We start from the raw sequence: 17,795 nt of genomic DNA on the forward strand, positions 1-17,795 counted from the left end.
AAAATTGCAAGTTTGGTATCAGCTAAAGTACATATCATATCATATCACGTTGCGTAAAGTGTCTTCTCCAAGTCACAGAGCGAAGCTGACGGCGGAATCAATCATCTCCTCTTGTTCCTTCGGCCACCCGAGGAGTTTCCCAGTAACATAAATGTCATGCGGTGCACCTGGTGTCTCTAAAAACTCGATTCGATTGCTTGGAATAGCACGCATCGCATCCGTGAACTTTTTGACGCTGTCACAGAGCACTTCAGCACCCCCTGCTTGAGCGAAAATAGGGACTGGAGTCGCGAATGGGTGGAGCGCTGGCGAAAGATACGGGTCATCTAATCGGACGGTCTCCGGGGGCGCAAATGCTCGAGCACCCCAGGCAGCCATGTGGCCATCGCAATAATCGGTCTTCTGATTCCTATGATTGTGGAAGGCTTGTGAGTCCCCTTCGAAGCTGTATTCGACCGAAGGTGAAAACAAAAGACATGCTTTAGGATGTGCCTGGTCGGTGGGCTTGAGATCGAGGTAATCTTGGGAGACGAGATAGCGCAGGAGGGCCACTGCAATAGTTGCACCCGAAGAGTCACCAGCGAGAACAATTCGAGATGCAGAGATTTCAAGGTTTTTCACAAGGTAGAAGTACGCTGTCACGGCGTCTTGCATAGGCCCTGGGTACGGGGTTGGATTTTTCCCACCGGCAAGACGGTATTGTACCCAGAACGATCGTGTGCCGGGACCTAGCTTGCTGTTAAGCATGGTTGCAGTCTCGCCGGAATCATCTGGCCGACCATCCAACCAGAGAAAAGAGCCTGAGTGAAATGACAACACGATCAAACTTTGGTCATCAGGATCGGCTTTCTCAGGCGGGGCGTCGGGGTACCAGGTGCCGCCAATTCTCTCCGGCTTAACGGTCTGATTCATGAAGGCACCAGGATATGATTCCTCCGAGGCTGGCTCTATGATAACCCACCGATCCCCGAGCTCCCCTGCCTCCATGCTGAGAGACTGTGTAAAACCGAGCTCGGTAATAACGCCAAAAGCCACTTTCAAGATTCGCGATCGTAATGCTTGGCGATATGACCACGCTGGGCTCTGACGTAATGAGGCCGGGATGTAGTAGATGCTGTAGCAGAAACCGACAAATGAGACTCGCACGATGGATAGCAGGGCCCAGATGGTAAAGCCTGGTTGACGTGTACGCCAGCCGCTAGGGACCGCATCATCCTCTGCATATTCCGCCATAACGCAGACTAAGATCTGTGGTACGGAGATGAATCAATAATGATTGATCGGAGTAAAATGGCAGCAGGTAACCATTTATACATTTGATCGGATCGACGCATCCATGGACCCGCTAATCTTCGTAGGGTAACCACCTGACGGTACGCTATCCCTCAATGGGTAACCATCTCGAAGCCAAGCTAAACCTTATTAGGCAACCATCGTGAATGAATCTTGGGGGCTTAACATCTATCTTGAATGAAATTTGGGGATGTATTGAAATATCGATGCTTTTGAGGAAATTGCCCTCTTGGCGGCATTCGAGCTGCAAGAAGGGAAAAATGCAGCAAAGAGACATCAAGACGACAGCCACATCGACACATAGCTACAGCACACCACAGTGCACCATTCATAATAGCCTTTTCTCCAGACCTATCATTCCCGGGGCTGCCGAAAAGCTGCTATTAGATCGATGCATCTCGTAGCCAATGGCCTTCAATCAATGTTAAACATATGTCCAAGAGAGAAGGAGCGGGGTATGTCGGACAGCCCGATATGGTGGATTGCATATGAAGTCACGGAAATAATCAAGAGATACAAAAGATTGAAAATACTTGAAGTTCAATGTGTAGTCCAAAATGGTCGTTGACTAGACGCAGTCAGTTGGCGCCGCCTCATTTATGAGCAGTTACGCAAAGACCAAACAGCCCAGGTTGTGCAAAAGAGTGCCGACTTTCGTGATATCTTCCATATGGAAGATGGTCCCTTGCAGAAGGAGCGTGATAAAAATTTGCTAACTGAGAATCCTGCTAAGGGGTTTCCATCCTTATTTGCGGATCCGAGCATTGAAGAATTTCTTTTAGGCTATGACTTGGCTCGTCGCTTGGGGAGAGCATGATAAACCACCAATCTGGAATTCACTCTAGTTTGGAAATTTTGGAAACGTCTATCTACACTGGCTCAGGCCGAGTCTGGTTTGTATAAAGTGCAAAGAATACCAAGCATGTATACTTGGAGAATGTTACATGTCATTAACTATCTAAGGGGAAAAGAACAAAGAATTAACAAAAATTGAAACCAAAGTTCTCGGCAAATGAACCATAAACGCCTTGCCGAGTCGAAGAAAGAACGCATATAATCGCCACACGGGGGTAATGCTAGTACAGGTCGTGAATCGTGCTCATTAAGTCCATGCAGAGATCTTCAGTCATTTTATTCCGAAAATGTCTTATCATGAGACAGGGGTATGTTCTGATGTGGATCCAGAATCAACTTCTGAAACAACGGAAGTACGTATAGGACCCCGGGGAGTAGTGTCGTGTTCATCTTCTGACTCTGGATGACGGGGCTCGGTGGGGGTTACTGGAGTTACTGCGATGGGGCTAGCGACGTCGACGTGAATAGATGGCAGTGTAGTCAACACCGATGATAGCTGACGAGGTTCGTCAGTGCGCCCCCGGGTTGGGCTTTCGTACGCGGGTGCATCGCCCCAGTCGAGATGCTCGTATTCAGGGGGTGGCTGTATATTAAGGGTTCCGAGGTCCTCCTCCGCTTGTGACACTGGGCGACTAGACCCGCGTGTAGACGTCGGACCCAGGATAAGTGGATCAGAGTCAGTTCCGCCCGTGTCAGTGGTCATAATTGATGATGCTAAGGACTCAACGCGGGAGCGGTAGCTGGTAGATTGCCGGTCCGTCAACGATGGCGACGATGCGTTCACAGCGGCATTCTCCAGCAGAGGCTGATGGTCGGATTCGTGGGAATCCGCCCGTAGGCGGGATCCATCATGGCGAACGTGGCCGATAGAAGCGTAGCTGACACTGGAGATTCGCCGGTCCCGCTCCCGGGATTGGTGTTCGGCGATGGCGGTAGCGGCACTTAGCGAGGTGTTGCTGGAACTTGGCTGGTGACGACGAGTGCTGCGAGCGCGAGATTCAGCGGCAAGCTCTTCAAGACGGACTGAGTCGCCACGAGCTCGTGCTGACCGTCGCTCTTGGCGTCGGGCCTCCCGATCGGCAAGTTCTTGCCGACGCTGTAGGCGAATTTGGTACAATGACTCCATTTGGTCCTCGCGACGAGCCTCTTGCTCTTCCGACGTTTCGGGGAATTCGACCACCATATCCATGCCTTCGCGCTCTCCTTCTCGTCCGATGATTTGCTCGGTCGGCTTCGGACTCGGCGAGTATGCGGGTAGAGTAATGATCGATCGAATCGAGGTCTCACGCTGCACACCAGCGGTGGTCGTCATTTCTGGGTTCGTGGCTCCTGCGCCCTGGTATGCTGTGTCCTGTTCTCTATTGGCTGCTCCTTGGCTTGGAACTTGGCCATAAGAGGCACTTCCGGGATGCCATTGTTTCCATTTGCGTTTGAGATACTTCCCGGGAATATACTTCGGCTCAAAGTGCCGTTGACGAAGGTGTCGGGCCAGGAAAAAACCCAGCGCGCATAGAGCGAGAACGAAAACTATCACCACAAAAACCTAAGAATTTCAAGTCAGTGGCGAACGAGGAAAGAGCGACCGATGACCATGTTATCGGATGCCGGCGGATACTTGAGACGAAACCTACGATGATGAAGATGCTGTTCTTGTGGTCGATCGAGCGTTTCCGTGGAATGTACATGATGGGCAGCAGGCCCTAGAGATGATCGGAAGACATGAGATACCTCCCCAGTTTCAATAGGAGTGAGAAAGTCGAAAAGCGGAGGGCTGAGGGAACACAAAGCGACTGTCAGCCACAGCATTTAATTAATTCTAGGCGCAAGTGGAGTAACCGCCAGCTCAGGCACATCAGTGGCTATAATTATCCTGGTCAGTGGAGTGACCAGTGAGACGATGGCGTAGACCAGTGGAGCCGAGGCCGGTGGATACGAAGATCGATCAATGCCAGTCCCGGTGGGCGCCTGAAAGGTCGGTGACGATCGTGTCTGCTTGCGCGTCAAAAGTTGCTGGCACGTCCCTCTTCAGGTCTCACCCCAGAGATGATCCTCTTTTTCACGGGAGATCCGCGTAGTGGAGTTCGACCATTTGTGCGAGACTTTGTCTTGCTTAAGAAGCTCGTCATTGGCGCTCGTGGGGGGGGAAGCCCTGCACGAGCAGTTGGTAAGTAAGGGTTCTGATCCGCGTCGTGACACCAACCACCGCCCTTGCTTTCGATTACTTTCAATTGAGAGATTCGACATCTACAGCACCGTAACGCCCATGGAAAAGAATTTAATTACACTGACACTAGTGCCTTATCTCAGGCGTGAATGAATTTCTTTTCAACCCTAGGGGATATAATTATCCAAATTTCGGAAATAATCAACGCAGCCGATCGCAATACAAATTCTAGGAGCGCCTAGGTGAGCTTGGCAAATCTTCGCAAGTTTGAAGCTTCCAAATTATAGCCACAACCTCATGTATGTGGCTCCCAAAAGTCATGTGCTCTCCCGTCACCTAGGGATGTCGCCCTGGAAAGTCCTAAGTCGTTATAAGACTAGCTAATCGATCTATCGAGTGGGTCTAAACCCCCTTTGATGTTAAATCCAAATGCATTTGGGATCGCATCTAATCGAACCGCTATCGGTGGTTAGAGGTTTCTGATGCACTTGGGCATCCATGCATCCCGATATTCTTCCTCGCCGTGCATTGATGGTGATATTTTGGCCCTAAAATACATGCTTGCAAGTTGACAACATTGCTGGATACCCAAAATTTCAATACACTCCAGCGAGTTTGTCGTAAATTCTTTTGACAAATCAAAATAAATTGTATGATGGTATTTGACCCTCCCCTTGAGACTAAATGACCCTTGAGTAGTCACGCAGCGAAAATTGCTACACGTAGTCGCTGGATAACAGCTCACAAACACAACCGATGAATGCAGACCAGCCACAATTACATGGGCTGCTTCCAAATTGCGAGGTAGATCTGGCTCCAGCGGCTGTGAGGCTCTAGGTTCTTGTAGACGGTGACCAAGCACAGAGGGAAAAAAGGGAAAAGAATCAACACATGCCCAAGCTAAATCATGTTGACCTTGAATGTGTGCGCGCCTTACGATGCAGGAAAGCAGGGGGGAAAACGAACAACAACTTAGGGTACACCATCTGAGAAAAATCAGAATGACCACTCTCATTGGAATGACTTCCTGATGCAAGTGCTCTCTGCTCTCGCGGTCTATGTCCGGAATGCATGCTGCTAAAATTTCAAGCTGCCAACCGGGTTGGGAATGACAATCCAAAGTCATGTCCTGTGACCTTCTGGAGTAACAGGTACAGTTACAGGTACAGCTTGATTTAAATGGGTTTGACTTGGGTGGGAATTGCGAATCGATAGATCTGTGAACATATGAATGTTGAAGCTCAACAAATCCTACGTGTAGATTTACCCTTGACATATATCCCTTGATATCATTTTCTCAAGTCAAACGTTGGCAGCAAATGTATCCATTCCAGATATGTCACTATGAATTCACCCGAACTTATATCCGGATCTTCAATGGTTAGTGACCTTGGGATTCGACTTACCTTAGGTACAAGCGGTAAATATCGCCGCAGATTTATGAGCCGATACCAGGTAAACGACCGAGACCCTGACCCACAAAGTCCTCGGGATTGCACAACATGGGGGCTGATCTTCTCTATGTGAGCCAAGCACGCCCTATTGAAAGCCACATGATCCAACGATTGGCGTGTATGAAAAATTTGCTGGCATCTACCAAACATTGGGTGATTCCCTAAAATGGACTTTCGCAGCCCCAAGACCATCCTTAACGAACGTAAACCAAAGAACAATTGTGGCAGGACTCCGAATGACCAAGCTATAGATATAGTCTACGAATAATCATAAGCAAGAACCTTGGGAGTTCATGTTGCATTGAAATATATTAAACCTTGGCATGTAAAAGAGTCATTGTTCCTAAGACTCGCCCGCGAAGAAGATCAAGAAGCTAAGCAAAGGTAGAGTTTCCTTCATCATCACGCTCTTCCAATGTTAATCGACGTCGTCCAAACAGTGACCCCACCCACGAACCCCCGGATTCCGGGGTCTCCAACCATCGCATTTCCTCGTGGAGAAATGCCACGCGTAAGATCATCTGCTCGCACGGCATGATCGCATTGTGGCGGCGTCGGGTGTTTCTAAAGAGGAATCTCCCGCTTAAGGTCCCGGCGCGTCGCCTATTCCCAGCAAAGATCGACACATGTACTACACATGTTACTAGTGTACTCGAATAGTCCAATAAGCTTTCGATTTCTCCCATTTACCCCTCTACGGGACTATTCAAGTTTTCGCAACGCTACATCACCAGGTCTTGTCAGCCTGCCCTACTAAATTCCCATTGCAGGTAATGCAGCACTTTGAGCTAAGTCGGCCATGCTATATGTACGGGTCCCGACTCTTCGAAGATAAAACGCAATTTTTGCTGAACTAAGGATTAGTCTGCAACTCCCTGCGACCTACTGCAGCCTTGTGGGCCCTATACTCTCTCCGGCCCTATTTTCCTACTCCATTGAAAGATTTGCTCTAGCCAGTCGTGCAATTTCTGGACAGCATCGACCCAATAGTCGCATTCAAGATGGCGACTTTGAATTTTGCCTTGGTCAACAACACCGGCTCCAGTAAGGCTTATGCTTATATCACTGGACAGGCCATCGACAATGGCAATGCACTCTTTCTATTACAATCGGATGGCAAGACAGCCTACTACCCGACATCGCCGTCGTCTACTACCACTGCCCTAGCTCAAAATTGTGCCATCTCTCTTGGAGCATCAGGCACTACAACGACAGTGACGATTCCACATTTAGCCGGTGCCCGGCTGTGGTTCTCGCGCGATGCTACCCTCACTTTTTACTTGAACCCTGGTCCAGCACTCGTGGAACCCTCGTCTTCCAATCCATCGGATCCCAACTACAATATCCGCTGGGACTTCTGCGAATTCACTTGGAATAGCGCCCAGTTATTCGTCAACATTAGTATGGTAGACTTCGTCTCTATGCCTATCGCGCTGGCATTGAAGAACACCTCGGGCAAAACACAGACTGTCAAGGGCCTCCCAGCAGGTGCACTCGATACGGTATGCTCTGCGCTGCAAAGCCAACATGACACCGATGGCGCAGGCTGGGATCAACTGATCATAAAGTCTGGCGGGGCAAACTTACGTGCCGTATCGCCCAACACCGGCATAACGCTGAACAGCAGTCTATTCAGCACCTACTTTGATTCATACGTTGATCAAGTGTGGTCTAAATACGCCAGTGAAACTCTGACGGTCGACACCCAAGGATCTGCAGGCAGCCTTACGGGAACCGTTTCCAACGGCACGCTGAATTTCTCATCCGGCAGCATCAGCTACGCTCAACCAACCTCTGCCGCTATCTTCAGTAACAGCTCTGGTAGCTTTACTGTATCTGGAAACAGTACCAAAGATGCCATCACTGCCAGACTGGCTGCTGCGTTCAATCGATCTACCTTGTTGATTAATACAAATCAGCCAGATGGTGAAGTTGTGAGTAATTACTACTCGAACTCGATCACTAATCATTACGCACGTATCTGTCATAAGACTGCACTCGATGGCAGGGGTTATGCATTCCCTTATGATGATGTGGGTCCGTCGAATGGGGTGGATCAGTCTGGGAGTGTTTTCGATGGTAGTCCTCAGCTTTTGACTGTCACTGTCGGTGGTCTCAGCAGCAACGCGGCTAGTGATTCTACCAATAGCAAGACTACTACGACGTCTTCTGCACAGGTCAATCAGAAGCAAGGTGTGCTGCACAAAGTAAAGAGGTTTGTGCGCAGGCTGTCCCGCAGCAAGTGAACTTTTATTCTCTCGCAGTTTGCAACTCATATCGTGTTTCCCGTCTGTCATCAGAGGAGTGAAAACTGTATATGAACTTCCTCTCGGTAGTATTAAAGCTCGGTCTATATCCACATTCGTTGATAGCAACTCTAAAAATCTCCATATTTGAGTCTGGCCCTTCCAGTGCAGGTGTTGTGTTCAATTCCACCCCGTGGTTAGAGTTCCACCTAGACATCTTCACCTGCCTGTCTTCGAATATAAGTAGCAACCTCATCTGTTCGAACTAGCCAAGGAGTATGCCCTGTCGCAATAGTCTCGGTCTCGAATTGCGCGCCCTTTTCCCGTGCCCGCTCAATCATCCACTGCTGCACAGCCAGAGGAATCGCTTTGTCATCCTCGCACAGCAAATAGGAAGAGGGAATAGTAAGATAGGCTGCGCTAGACGCAGGACTGCGTTTCGTAAACCAAGAATGCGGCCTGAGTTTCTTGGCCCACTCTTCTCCATCAGGCACATCGTGGAGGAAACGCCCCACGGGATCAGCAGCCATGACTGTGTCATTTTCAACCTGCCTTTCATATCAGTATCATGTTACGTTCACAGACACATGGCATCCAATAAAAGCTCAGACTCAATGCAAACCATGTATCGTAGCTACTCACATCATGCAAATGCCAATCAGGCGCCTGGCCCCCGACAGCACTAATGACACTCTCGCCGATTTCAGCTAAGAACGCTGAAATGAAGGCCAACCGCACAACACCGCCTTTCTTGCCTTCCTGTTCACGTTCAATCTTGCTCAACCCATCTAGGGCACTATTCACCGGCATACCAGACCAGCTATGCGAAACCACAAGAACATCACGGCCCGCATCCACTTCCCGCTGCACAAGCGATCGAACCGCTTCGATGTCTGGCTTCAGATCCTTGGTGCTTGCTGCTTGCTGAACTGACGGGAATGCGCAGGTGTAGCAGGTGTATTCTGTTAGCTTGGAGATGAGGGGGTCGAATGCCGTTGGCGGATACCAGGCACCCGGGGCAAATATGATGCTTGGCTTGGACATTGTTGGAATGGTGGACCTGAAGGGGATGATAGATGTAACGAATGCAATCTTTGAAACTTATACGAGTGTTTAGCGTATTCAAGGGGTGAAGTTATGGCCCCATTTGGGGGCCAGCGGGGTATTACCGCCACGTCACGTCTTGCCTGGTTATCTTTCCCGCTACGTTCCTGATGATATAGGATTTTTCATCTATGATCAATCAGCTTAATTGACCCAAATATCAGACTTTCAGGCCTTCTTGGGTCATGGGTTCCGGAACCCTTGGCTATGTAGTTTTCTGCTACGTACTAGCTTTCCCTTTGGAGCAATAGACCTATCAATGAGACTTCAATGAGGCTTCAATAATGGGGTGAGAAAGGTAAAGAAGCCCCGGGGGTGGGAGATGCATCTGTGAAAGGCCCCAAGGAAACCCTGGCTCTGTATTCATGACCTAGAACTACCTAAAGGCACATAAGAACAACTAATGTCACTACCTACTAGATAGATAGGTCGCTTAAGGCTGATTCTATTTGAAAAGACTATGCGATGCAAAACAATTCAAAATCAGTATTTGAAGTCTGCAGGGCTATCTATGTCCCGTCCTCGGGATCGTTAATCAATTCGAACAATCTGCCACCCACTCGCTGCGCGAGCACCTGATATGAGCCATCCTCTACCACAACTCCCTGATCAACCACAATGACATGGTCTGCTATCTCAATCATTTCCTTGGCATGTGTGATGATGATCACTGTCAGATCTGGACGCACAGACACTAGATGTTGAATAATTTGACGAACAATTTCAGCACTTGCTGGATCAAGACCAGATGTGGCTTCGTCTAGAATAAGGATCTGAGGATGGCGAAGCAAAGCTCGGGCGATAACTATGCGTTGTTTCTGGCCTCCAGAAAGACCAATACCCCCATCACCAATTACGGTCCAGTATCCTCTGGGAAGCGAGGTGATGAAATCGTCAATCCCGGCTGCTTTTGCCGCGGCACGGACGCTTTCTATTGAAGACATCGGTGATTGGAGATCAATGCCATAACTCACGTTAGCGTAGATGGTCCCTGGGAAAATAGTTGGTTGTTGTGACACAATGGCGATCTGAGAACGGAGTGTAGGAACGTGAAGCCGTGAGATGTCTTCACCTCCCAGTGTAATCGTTGGTTCTCTGGATCGAGATTCTGGAACGGCATATAATGCTAACAACAACGAGGCAATGGTTGACTTGCCTGATCCGGATCGACCCACGATGGCTGTGCAGGTGTTCTGTGAGACTTCCATTGAAACATCTTTTAGAACCACAGTGTCTGGTCTTGAGGGATATCGGAAAAAAACATTGGTCAGCTTGATTGGCGTCAGATTGGAGATGACTAGGGAGCCGCGGTGCTCATGTGATCCAAACTTGGGAAGATTTAAGAGTTCAAGAAGACGTGTGGCTATATCCCTTGATGTGTTGATCTGAGGAACTTGAAACAATTAGCAATGTTCGAAATCATGGTTAGAAATAGAAAGTTAAACGAACTCCACGATAGAATCTGCGCTGCGTAACCAATACTGAAAAGCAGCAGGGAGAATACTTGAACTACATTATCTACTGCGAATTGAGTGGTGGCGAGAACGGCTCCATAATAGAAAATTAGAGCTGAAGTAGGTTAGTCACACATCTCCTTCTCGGCCAGAATTGATCACCCACCACATGCAAATATGACCGTTGACTCCACCATACCAAATAGCAAGCCGGTATAGATGGCACGTTTCAGCCCTATTTTCAGACATCTGGTCACCACGTCGACGTGCTTGGTTTGAAAATACCTCTCAAGTGTCAATGATCGAACAGTTCGAATCTCCGAGAACGTCTCAGTAAAAATGTCTATTGCGACGCTGTTTGCTTCATTGCATCTCCTCTCCCATACGCCATTGGTACCCTCAACTCCGCGGGTGATGGCATAAATGAACGGACCAGTCGCAAGAGCCACCACAGTCAGCTTCCAGCAAACTGCCAAGCTCCAAATAACCGCCATGATCATGATGGCAGCTGCAACTATGACAAAGCCAGCAAAGCGACCCAGTAGATTACGCATGTCTTCCCCATTCTGGTCAAGGTAAGATGCAAGCCTAGATGAACCATGGCCATCCATTTCAAACCATGCTTTTGGCTGCTCAAGAATGCGTTTGAATGCTTTCCCGCGAAGCGTGTCAAGCCATGCCTCGGCACATAATTCCAGGAAATAGTGCATGAAATACGAGGACAGACCGTCTCCACAGGATACACCCAAAACAGCGAGAGACCATTTTCTGGCTAGATTTGCGCTATCCTTGCCCGCATAGAAAGTTCCGATCAATTGCGAAAGGCAGTATGAAAATACCGGTGTTGCACTTGCATGAGCTAATGCCGAAAGGACTCCCACAAGAAGAATAAGACGTTGCTTTTCATTCAGACTTGGCACGACTGTGCACATTACACGAGCCAAAGAGGGAGGGGCATCTTTCTTCTGCTCCTTTGTTTTCCATGATTTGCGTTTACGGCTGATTCGTTTCGCATATTTTGGACTGAGGTATTGTATGGGGTTTGGGGAGACACATTGCCCTGGGATGCCCATTTCTGTCCTTGGGCTGCTGATTTCGACCATCTCAATGTCCTTTCCTATCATCCCACCGTATGTAGGTGACATGTGTGAAGTGAGATCTGGAGTTGAACTGCTAAAAGGAAGATGCGACATAGATTGCGGTTCTTCTGTTTGATCCATGTCAACCGGAAGAAGGTTTGCGTGGTGGGAATGCCTCTGGACAGCCAACTCATATGTGCTTGATCGAAACCCGGGCGGAAGGTGATGTTGAGCCCATGACGAATTCCGACTATGACGAGCTCTTTTAGGCATACGCAGGCTGCCAAGAGTAGATACGCCCGATGAACTGTGCTTCTTTTTACCACTTTCAGTCTCTAAATTCCCCTTTTCGAGGTCAAGTCTCATAGCTGGAGGGAAGTATTTCTCGCACCCCGTGCGATTGTCAAGTTCTTCCCTAAACCCAGAATACATGATAGATCCATGCTCCAGAATGTAAACATAATCGCCTTCTAGAATTTGAGACATGTCATGGGTGATGATGATTGTTGTTTTGCCTTTGCGCCATTGACGTATTGCTTTCATGACGGCTTTACGGTTAGTATGGTCCAAGGAGCTGGTTGGCTCATCCAGAATGAGTATTGGTGTATCGCGCAGCTTGGCTCTAGCAATTGCCATTCTTTGTCGTTGACCTCCACTTAGAAAGCTTCCACCAGGGCCAACGGAAGTATCAATCCCTCTCGGTAAACCTTCTATCATGTTTCCCAGCATTGCTAGTTCAATTGACTCTTCGATATCCGCCTTGGAGATTGTCTCAGAAGCTTGACACCCAAACTTGATATTCTGCAGGACTGAATCATTAAACAGAACGGACTTCTGTTCAAGAAGAGTGACATTGTTTCGGAGCCAGGAAATGTCCAGTGATTCAATTTTGTGTCCATCGATGAGAATTTCTCCCACTGTTGGGGAATAAAACCGCATGATCAACTGACCGAGAGTGCTTTTACCTGATCCACTCTTCCCTATCACAAATGTTGTGTCTCCCGCGGGGAAGAAGAATGTGGAGGGATTCAAAACACACGTTTCTGGCTGTGACGGATAGTGAAACGACACCTATTAATAGAGTTAGGCCATTGACCTTGATCCTAAGTCCGATATGCAACCCAAATTCCAACCTCGAATACTCACATCATTGACCTCAACGTCACCATCGCAGCGGCGAGGATAGACAGTGCCTTTGATTTCACTGTGGAAGTCATCCTCTACAGATTTTCGCATCAGGTTCCTGAGTATTGCGCTTGCAACTTTCCCCTTCTCCATGACAATCATTTGTGGAAGAACCTGCTCGATTGACTGAGCTGCAGTTGTACAGGCCCAGAACGTTGTGATGACGTCGCCTGATGATAAGAGTCCAGCGCGTGCAAGACTACTGCCGTACCAAAAGCCCTGTACAAACATCCCAAACATCATCCACCGGATGAGTGCGATTTGGAAAGAGTTTAATCGCGCTTGTCGAAGATAGTGAATCGCAGACTGTTCAATCCGACTTACGAAGCTTTGCCACTCGAAAGCTTGACTGTTCAGAAATTTGACCGTGTCAATGGACGAAATGGCATTGTTTGCGATTTTGGAGGCATAGGTCAGTTCGGTTTGTTGTGCTGAGATACTGGGATTCATTCGAGTGGAGAGGTAGGCGATGAGAGCAGAGAATATGGGAATTCCCGCAAGGGTAACGAGAGAAAGTCTCCAGGAGACCACCAAGGCCAAGGTCAATGAAGCCAATGACCGACATGCATATTGTAAGAGAAGACCAAGAGGTTGAGAGGTAGCCATCTGCAGGTCATGGATATTCCTGTCAAAGCCTGTCAGCGTACGGGGTCAGCAACAAACGAAAGGATTTCCCACGCTTGAACACCCGACAAAAATGCCCCAGATCCTTCTCGTTGCGCCTCGAACCATTTGATATCTCGTTTCAGTAGCTCCACGAAGACCTTTTGACGAATGCTCGCAGCCTGAAACTCCCCAAAAGCAACAAAGATCATGAAATATGCGCCATTCAGGAACCAACCGGCAGCTCCTAACCCTACCATTCCTAGGCAGTTTGTCGCAATCTTTGAGCGTAATGTAATCGCATCAGCCTGTCCAGCTCCGTATGATGTAAAGGCGTCAAACACGTTTCCTAAAAGGACTGCCAGGATGGGGGTCACACAGCCCGCGAACAGAGCGAAGATCGACCCAGCAAGGAGAATTGGTAAATGCTTTCGTGATGTGAAGCTGAAAAGGGTCTTCCAGTTGGTTTCTAGACGAGGAATAGGCCCTTTGTCCTCTGCATCCCCATTCTGATCGTTTGTCATATGGTCGTGATGCATTGCTCACAGTCAGTGAGTCGATACATGTAGAACAAATCCCAGGACTTACACAGGTCTGAAGAATCGTGGAAGGTTAAACGCCAAATGTGTGGCGTCAGCATTCTTAGAAATTCATTGTGGCAAGGGGAACAATACTAAGAGTCTTCTAATCACATCCCCAAAAGCTACGGTTGTATGAGGCACAGCAACAAAGAGCGGAACACAGACTCTCTCGAAAAGTCAAAGAAACTATCCCATCAGTTATTCAATAGAAAACGGAATGCCATTTATTTCCGGGTATATCGCCAATATTCACAAAGACTTCCAAACACGAAGCCCACTCCAATCCGCAATCCACCGAGAGAGAACAATATATGAAAGTCCCAATCACTTGTTTTCTGCGGCCACAATCTACTTGACTGGTAATAACGACAGATCCCGTGAGATAATTCTCTCCATATGGTCACATCCACGGTTTCATGGTTCGTCCAAGTAAGCCACAAAGGAGCAAGCACATGCCGTCGGTCTAACAGCCCGGATATGGAGTCGAACTTGACATAGCCAAGCAGGAAATAAGGGATAGGGATACGGTGGAGTGATCGCGTGGACAAAATCTATGTTAAGTAACCCCATCACCGAGTCCCGTTTGTGTGGTATCATGGCAATGCTGCGTAACATGCAGGATATCGCTCATGCGCTAGCCTTCTGGGCGCGCTCGTAGATCCAATCGTTCAGACCCGCGCGGTTACGAGCAATCTCAACAGCGTAGAAATGCATGCGAACGCCGAAAAGTGTGGTATCTTGGTCATACTCGGCATCGGCCCGAGTGCGAATAATTGTGCCGAAGTTGAAGTCGTCGATCTTCTTCTCATACTGGTTGATCCAGTTGCGCCACTTCTCCTTGCCAGCCTTGCTCTTCATCTCATCCTCGTTGAGGGTTCCTGCGGGGTCGAATTCAGGGAACTCCTTGGTGAAAGATTCGTAGATCTCATCGTCCATCTTAGTCAGGCGAAGCTGCGAGCCCTTGACCTTCTCGAGGATCGACCAGTATGTCATCAAGTGTTCGACGGCTGTTCCAAGGTTTCAATGTCAGTTTCCGTTCAAATAATGGATGCAGGCTCAGTGAGCTGATCAGTGGGGATAGACTGCGGCTTTCAACGGACCTTTCACGGCGAATTGCTTCTCCATCTGCTCGATTGGTCAGCGAATTGCTTCTTAAACTAAGTCGTGTATCACGGAAACATACGTCATCCAGGTTCTCAGGGTGCTCGGGATCAAAAGGCTTCGACATTTTGGCGGTATAATATTAACTGAAATAGCTTCAATCTGATCGCAAAGAAAAGTTGTGTAATGGAGACAAATCGAGTGGGGGGATGAAAGTGAGTGCTCTGCCCCGCGAACAATTTTTCGGAGGGCGGAGAGCGATACTGCCGGCCAATCCAACATAACGTCATTGTTTCCCCGCCCACAGGTCTACAAATGAGATTTAGATAACCAAGGCGGAGATGTTTACAAGGAAATGTAAATGGTGCCGATGTTGGCTGCAAGTTGCCCAAAATGAACTTAAAGGTTTGCAAATTCGATTTGCATGTATGGGTATATAAAGTCCATTAGTCGAATGTACATAGTCAAGACAAATCAGAAGCGCTTCAATCGCTGTCAGCGTCGTCTGGCAATTCTTCGAACCTTCCTTCATGGAAGGCCTGGGTCACTGGATTCTCCACTGTTAGAAGACCGTTCGCCTTGGCTCTTTCAAAGAGTACGAAGAGTCTTTCTGCTTCCCTTTCCTTCTCTTCCATGGTCATAGGCGGGGCTGAGTCTTTCGGCTCCGCAGTCCATCGCTGTCCAGTGATAGGGTTGACACCAGCATCGAGACCGTTGGAGTCATCTGCAAAAGCCTCACTGGCACTCTGTGGGATCTCCATCCCTCGGGATGCCAAAAATCCCGCTGCAAATCCATACCCAATCTTGCGGGTGAGGTTCTCGGCATCCCTCCCGGCAAGGACAAACATCAGTTCGGAAATTCCGGTCTTGAGGTTTGGATATGGGCCTGTTGAGAGTTTCAAGAGTCGGGATGCAAGAGTATCGGAGCGCCCGATGGGCTCGCTGCGATCGCTGTCCTCTGGCAGCAGTCGCGATTGCATGTACTTGCGCTGTTCATCAGGGGCAAGCTCATGAGCGATGATTAAAGTATGCAATAATGGGACAGCTTTCTCCTCAAGCTCCTCGTGACGGTATGCAGTAACCGCCTGGTCAAGAATGCCGATCAATTTGTCCACATTGCATTTCGGATCAAACGTAGGGAAGAATGGGCTTTTCTCGAAGACCTTGCCCTTTTTCTCCTCCAGGTCAAGCACGGAGAGTGAATTGATGAGCTGGCTGGTTAAGCCTTCCAGCGGCTTTGACGAAATGTCAATGCGACTAATGATCTTGAGGATACAAGGGATGGAAGGCGAAAAAGCAGCCCCAAGGTCATAAAGCTTTGATATGTTGAAAATCAGTTTGAGGGTATCAGTGAGAGCCAACTCATCCATTTGTGACAGCGGCTCTCGTCCGGATTTAGGGAATTGTTTTGCGTGCCGAGTAAGTTGCTATTAACATTCATCAGTATGGTCTGGGGCTTAAGCTGGTTTGGAAAATCGTACATAATTAACGTTCTCCCCGAGGGAATGGTTCTTGATCAACTCATCAAAGTCCATGGTGGTGTTATAAGTTGACAGGAAGAGAATTCTACTAGCAATCATTTCATCTTCCGAGTTATCAACCTAGGCACTCATTATTAGTACTTCCATGACCGTACGACCCAAAGTATAAGAACTAGACATACCTTGAGCCTTTCAGCCAACTTGCCCCCGTAGCCTGTGTCCACAAAGACTTGGCGCATGTTCGCATCGAGCAGTAGAGCATTTGCGACACATCTCAGGGCAGCACGACACACATCAGCCGTCTCTTCTTGCAGCCCATATTGTAGTAGAATGCCAATACCCTGCGCAAGACATTAGATCGCGGGGATCATTGAATCTCATGCATTTCTGGTATATCGTACCTTGCTGGAATATATCGGGTCGGCATTGAGGGGGCTAGTACCATGTTGGCGGAGCTGGAGAAGAGTCTGGATCTTTTCTATATATCGACGAGTCGCTCTTTGATCAGTATGTCATAATCGATCCGTTGCTAAGGGTATTCATGGGCGAAACTCACGCGAGGATGTCAACTGCTTCTCCTGCAAGTCCTTCTCGAGGGAGCCCAGTAACTGGGTGACTTCCTGTAGTTTAGCTATACAGAGATCGTCAGTGGTATCTCTTCCAAAAGGATTGCCTACTGGCTAGGCCTAGTCGCCTACATACCTGCGCCGTGCAGCTGGCGAAAAGCCATTGTTCCCGCTGGGCCGAAATATTGAGACGGTCGCGCGGCCGTCAAAATCGGGTTAAAAGTGCCAAGCTTGCAGAAAGAAATAGAAAGGAAAAATGACCCGGGAATAAAGTTTTCAATATGGGCAGCATCAAGGGTGACTGTCCCGCAAATTAGCGCCGGAGAGAGAAAGTGATCAAGCTCGGGGTGAAGTTCCATAAATGAGGTGCTGCGGCAGGACCCCACTTACTGTATCCATGCCCCTTGCCCATACCTCGGGCAAGTATATTTCTACGATCTCCGACGGCCCGGCAGCCCTGAGGAAACGTGATGAAAAACGAACATTATCTAGCACTGGAGCCTTGTGCGTAGCCAATTCTTGCTTGACATGCTCATACCACGTACCTAGATATTGGATTCGATACTCTACATTGCTTTGAGATCATCTGTTGTACGTAGACATTTATTGAACGTCACATCTATGGAGGA

The 17,795-nt window shown here is 48.5% G+C and overlaps 7 protein-coding genes across 7 annotated transcripts; 1 reads left to right on the forward strand and 6 right to left on the reverse strand.

The window, feature by feature from the left end:
- Positions 1 to 72: 72 nt before the first annotated feature.
- N7484_011492 (uncharacterized protein) lies at positions 73 to 1,233 on the reverse strand (the record flags this gene model as incomplete). Its single annotated transcript, XM_057121879.1, has 1 exon — positions 73 to 1,233. One exon carries the CDS (start codon positions 1,231 to 1,233, stop codon positions 73 to 75), a length of 1,161 nt encoding a protein of 386 aa, XP_056967633.1.
- Positions 1,234 to 2,443: 1,210 nt separating this feature from the next.
- N7484_011493 (uncharacterized protein) lies at positions 2,444 to 3,833 on the reverse strand (the record flags this gene model as incomplete). Its single annotated transcript, XM_057121880.1, has 2 exons — positions 2,444 to 3,691; positions 3,780 to 3,833. The coding sequence occupies 2 exons, from the start codon at positions 3,831 to 3,833 to the stop codon at positions 2,444 to 2,446; spliced, it is 1,302 nt and encodes a 433-aa protein (XP_056967634.1).
- A 2,934-nt stretch (positions 3,834 to 6,767) lies between these two features.
- Positions 6,768 to 8,012, forward strand: N7484_011494 (glycoside hydrolase family 64 protein; the record flags this gene model as incomplete). The annotated part of the gene is made up of 1 exon (XM_057121881.1): positions 6,768 to 8,012. One exon carries the CDS (start codon positions 6,768 to 6,770, stop codon positions 8,010 to 8,012), a length of 1,245 nt encoding a protein of 414 aa, XP_056967635.1.
- A 209-nt stretch (positions 8,013 to 8,221) lies between these two features.
- N7484_011495 (alpha/beta hydrolase) lies at positions 8,222 to 9,056 on the reverse strand (the record flags this gene model as incomplete). The annotated part of the gene is made up of 2 exons (XM_057121882.1): positions 8,222 to 8,560; positions 8,655 to 9,056. 2 exons carry the CDS (start codon positions 9,054 to 9,056, stop codon positions 8,222 to 8,224), a joined length of 741 nt encoding a protein of 246 aa, XP_056967636.1.
- Positions 9,057 to 9,625: 569 nt separating this feature from the next.
- N7484_011496 (ABC transporter ATP-binding protein) lies at positions 9,626 to 13,961 on the reverse strand (the record flags this gene model as incomplete). The annotated part of the gene is made up of 5 exons (XM_057121883.1): positions 9,626 to 10,509; positions 10,566 to 10,685; positions 10,737 to 12,720; positions 12,796 to 13,459; positions 13,513 to 13,961. 5 exons carry the CDS (start codon positions 13,959 to 13,961, stop codon positions 9,626 to 9,628), a joined length of 4,101 nt encoding a protein of 1,366 aa, XP_056967637.1.
- Positions 13,962 to 14,645: 684 nt separating this feature from the next.
- Positions 14,646 to 15,246, reverse strand: N7484_011497 (polysaccharide biosynthesis domain-containing protein; the record flags this gene model as incomplete). The annotated part of the gene is made up of 3 exons (XM_057121884.1): positions 14,646 to 15,025; positions 15,119 to 15,143; positions 15,202 to 15,246. 3 exons carry the CDS (start codon positions 15,244 to 15,246, stop codon positions 14,646 to 14,648), a joined length of 450 nt encoding a protein of 149 aa, XP_056967638.1.
- Positions 15,247 to 15,604: 358 nt separating this feature from the next.
- On the reverse strand, positions 15,605 to 17,330 carry N7484_011498 (synembryn; the record flags this gene model as incomplete). The annotated part of the gene is made up of 6 exons (XM_057121885.1): positions 15,605 to 16,546; positions 16,601 to 16,720; positions 16,783 to 16,941; positions 17,002 to 17,078; positions 17,157 to 17,231; positions 17,303 to 17,330. 6 exons carry the CDS (start codon positions 17,328 to 17,330, stop codon positions 15,605 to 15,607), a joined length of 1,401 nt encoding a protein of 466 aa, XP_056967639.1.
- Between the last annotated feature and the right edge of the window lie 465 nt (positions 17,331 to 17,795).

Source organism: Penicillium longicatenatum, assembly GCF_028827895.1.
Source record: "Penicillium longicatenatum strain IBT 33135 chromosome Unknown contig_7_segment0_segment0, whole genome shotgun sequence".
NCBI classification, from domain to species: Eukaryota; Fungi; Ascomycota; class Eurotiomycetes; order Eurotiales; family Aspergillaceae; genus Penicillium; species Penicillium longicatenatum.